The following is a 2,836-nucleotide window of genomic DNA, read 5'->3' on the forward strand; positions in this document are numbered from 1 at the left end:
AGAGTTGTTGGTCCTGAATCCTGATAATAAAGTTGCATTGTTGTCAGTTGCTATGGCAACGAGTTTACGTGCATCGTAAAGCCGACAGAGAGAGAGAGAAAGAAGAATGAGTGGTTTTGAGTTATTTTCCCATTGCATATCACTAATTGGATCCTACCAAGTCTCCAGGTTTCACTTTCACGGACTGGGCTGGGCTGTGAACGGCATGTAAAAGAATAGTCTGATTAGGGGGGAAATAAATTTGTGGAACAACCTTAAATGGCAATAGTTTTACAACATGTCTTGCAAATTACCTCATTTTCTTCGACATCATCCATATAAAATCCAAACTACTGCCAAATTATTGACCCAGCGCTGTTTCTGTTCAGAACTAGACTAGTTCATCTGACTCCTCTTCAGTTTCTGCCTCAAACTCCCACAGTCACCATGTTGTTTGGTTTTCAGGTTGGGAGGGGGGAGGGACTAGTGATGCATTCATAGGGTGTTGGATAAACCAAACTCGCAGTGAATTTGACTGCGAAAGTTTATTATTTGAACGACAATTTATACTCGATAGCTGCAATATAGCCATTTTTAACTATCATACATTGAAAATATTGCGATACATTGAATACACTCGATACATCGCCCAGCCCTACATCAGACCCAACCGTTTCTACTCCAACATAGATCTATGCCTTGCAGACTCTAAATGTGAATTACTGGAGCTGAATGAATCCAGAGGGATTCCTCACGGCGGCATCCCAAGACTCCTACCAGATCAGATCTGCACACCCAGATAAAACAAACATGCTGATTCAGAACCAGCCAGAGGTTCTAACAGGTTCTGGTTCTGGACATCCTGTCTTACCTGGGAGTCCAGGTCGATGAGGCTGACCGCCTTGTCCTCCACCTGCAGCAGCATTTCCTGCGTCCACACCTTCCCCTTGGCATCCAGCAGGCGCAGCCGCCGCACGCCGTCGTCCACCGTGATCATCCCATCTTTCCGGTCCAAAACGAACGTGGTGAGGTGCTGAGAGACGGAGAGGTTCCTGAAGCTTCAGCAAACCCAACCAGCAGCCGGAGTCGGACCAGAACCAGCAGAACTCACCTCCACCTGGTACTGCGACGTGTCGGTCAGGCTGTTGATGCTGCTTCTGGAGAAGTTCTTCCTTTGTTCTGAACAAACAACACATTCATTCAGTTTGGGTATTTGATAAGATCATTCTGCAGGACGTTCTGACAGCAAGTACGGAAGATGGTTAGGGCCAAAAAACAAAACAAAAATCCTAATAATTCTGGGTGAGTCTATTCCAAAATCCAAATAAGCATTCTTAAATGTCTGTCAGATATGTTGCCAGCATAAAAACTTATGAATATAAAAACTATTTCTTCCTGGTTATAGGATTTGTAAACCTGAATTTTATCCACACCAAAAATCTTCCCCAAATTTAATTTTCAGACTAGATTTGTCTCTGGGTGCAGAAACTATCTAAATAATTATGATTCTGAGGGGGGAAAAAAATTCTTAATTGTTTTTTATTGTTTGTTGGCACTAATCCTCTTCCGTAGGAAAGTGACACATTAGAGGTTCTAGATTCTTGATCCCAGCATCAGATTTTAGTTTTTGTAAAAAAAAACAACAAAAAAAACTGAATCACTGAATCAGTTTCAGGGAAATCCTGACCGACGGCAACCTTTGCTGAACCCACAGATTCTCCGCCGGGTTCTGATTGCAGACGGTTCTGGAGGATCCAGAACCTCTCTGGGGTTGGCACCGTTGCTACAGTAACGCAGGTCATTAACTCAAGGTCACATGAGTTCAGCTGCTCTGTGGACGTTCCGGTGACCCGGCGGGAGGAGATAAAACCCGGAGTGGATCATTCAGTACTGATCCATCAATCAGCAATTGGTCCGCTTTGTTCTGACGGTTATCGGTCGCTCACAGCGGATCAACTCCTGATGCATTCAGGGACGCTCCGTAAACCCCAGCTGCTGTCTGCTCTCATCTCAGCTTCACTGCAGAACCAGTCCAAACGTCTCAACAGGAAGTGGCCGGTTCTGAGGCTGCAGAAGCCAATCAGAGCTGGTTAGGCTCCGCCTCCCCAAAGGGACGGACAGAACCACACTCGGAACCACTGACACTCGGAACCACAACATGCTGGGAAACAGCGCCTCCCTCTGTGCTGGGACCTGATTGGGACTCTAACTGGTTTTACTGGGTCCATCCTGGAGGCCCAGCTTTCTTCTTCATGGTTCTGGTTCTGGGTCTACGTGACTCCAGAACCAGAACCGGCAGCTACAGCACAGAGAGCAGAGCGCTTTGCAGGGTTCTGATCCGGTTAGATGGTTCTGGTGGAGCAAAGCAGCTTGTTCCACCAGAACCGCTTCCAGACAGAACCCAAATGTCAGAATCAAAACCACACATCAGGTCAGGCCGGGTCACACCGGGTCAGACCGGATCAGACTGGGTCACACTGCTCACTTTTCTTTTTCTGTTTGGAAGACGATCGAAGGAAATACGATTCCTCTGGTCCTGTCAGGAGGACAGATGACAGCAGGGGGTGTTGATCCAGGTCCACAGAACCAGAACAGAACCAGAACCAGACTCACCATACAGAGCTTTGGCACCACTCTTGGCTTTATTCCTAGGAGGATCCGGAGATGGAGCGCCGAGTCCGCTGGAACAGAGACGGATTGGTCAGAACCGCCTGGAGGCCGACTGGGCATCCAACATCCATCCAACCATCCAACCAGGCACGTGGAGAGGGGGGGCCTGGGGGGGCTTGAGCACCTGACCCTTTTGCTCCTTGCCCCCAAGTGCCCTTTTGGTCAAATTTTTTTTTCTTTTTTGGTA

The 2,836-nt window shown here is 47.5% G+C and overlaps 1 protein-coding gene across 1 annotated transcript in view; it reads right to left on the bottom strand.

Moving 5' to 3' along the window:
* Positions 1-745: 745 nt before the first annotated feature.
* The window catches only part of eps8a (EGFR pathway substrate 8a, signaling adaptor), a 10,368-nt gene continuing 8,277 nt past the window's right edge, over positions 746-2,836 (bottom strand). The window contains exons 3-5 of the mRNA XM_016665193.1: positions 2,593-2,660; positions 1,091-1,158; positions 746-1,012 (exon numbers count right to left, since the gene is read on the bottom strand). Coding sequence (XP_016520679.1) covers positions 761-1,012; positions 1,091-1,158; positions 2,593-2,660 — 388 coding nt within the window. The 3' untranslated portion in view covers positions 746-760. The remainder of the gene's footprint in view (positions 1,013-1,090; positions 1,159-2,592; positions 2,661-2,836) is intronic.

This window comes from Poecilia formosa, unplaced genomic scaffold (assembly GCF_000485575.1).
Source record: "Poecilia formosa unplaced genomic scaffold, Poecilia_formosa-5.1.2 Scaffold556, whole genome shotgun sequence".
In the NCBI taxonomy this organism is placed as follows: Eukaryota; Metazoa; Chordata; class Actinopteri; order Cyprinodontiformes; family Poeciliidae; genus Poecilia; species Poecilia formosa.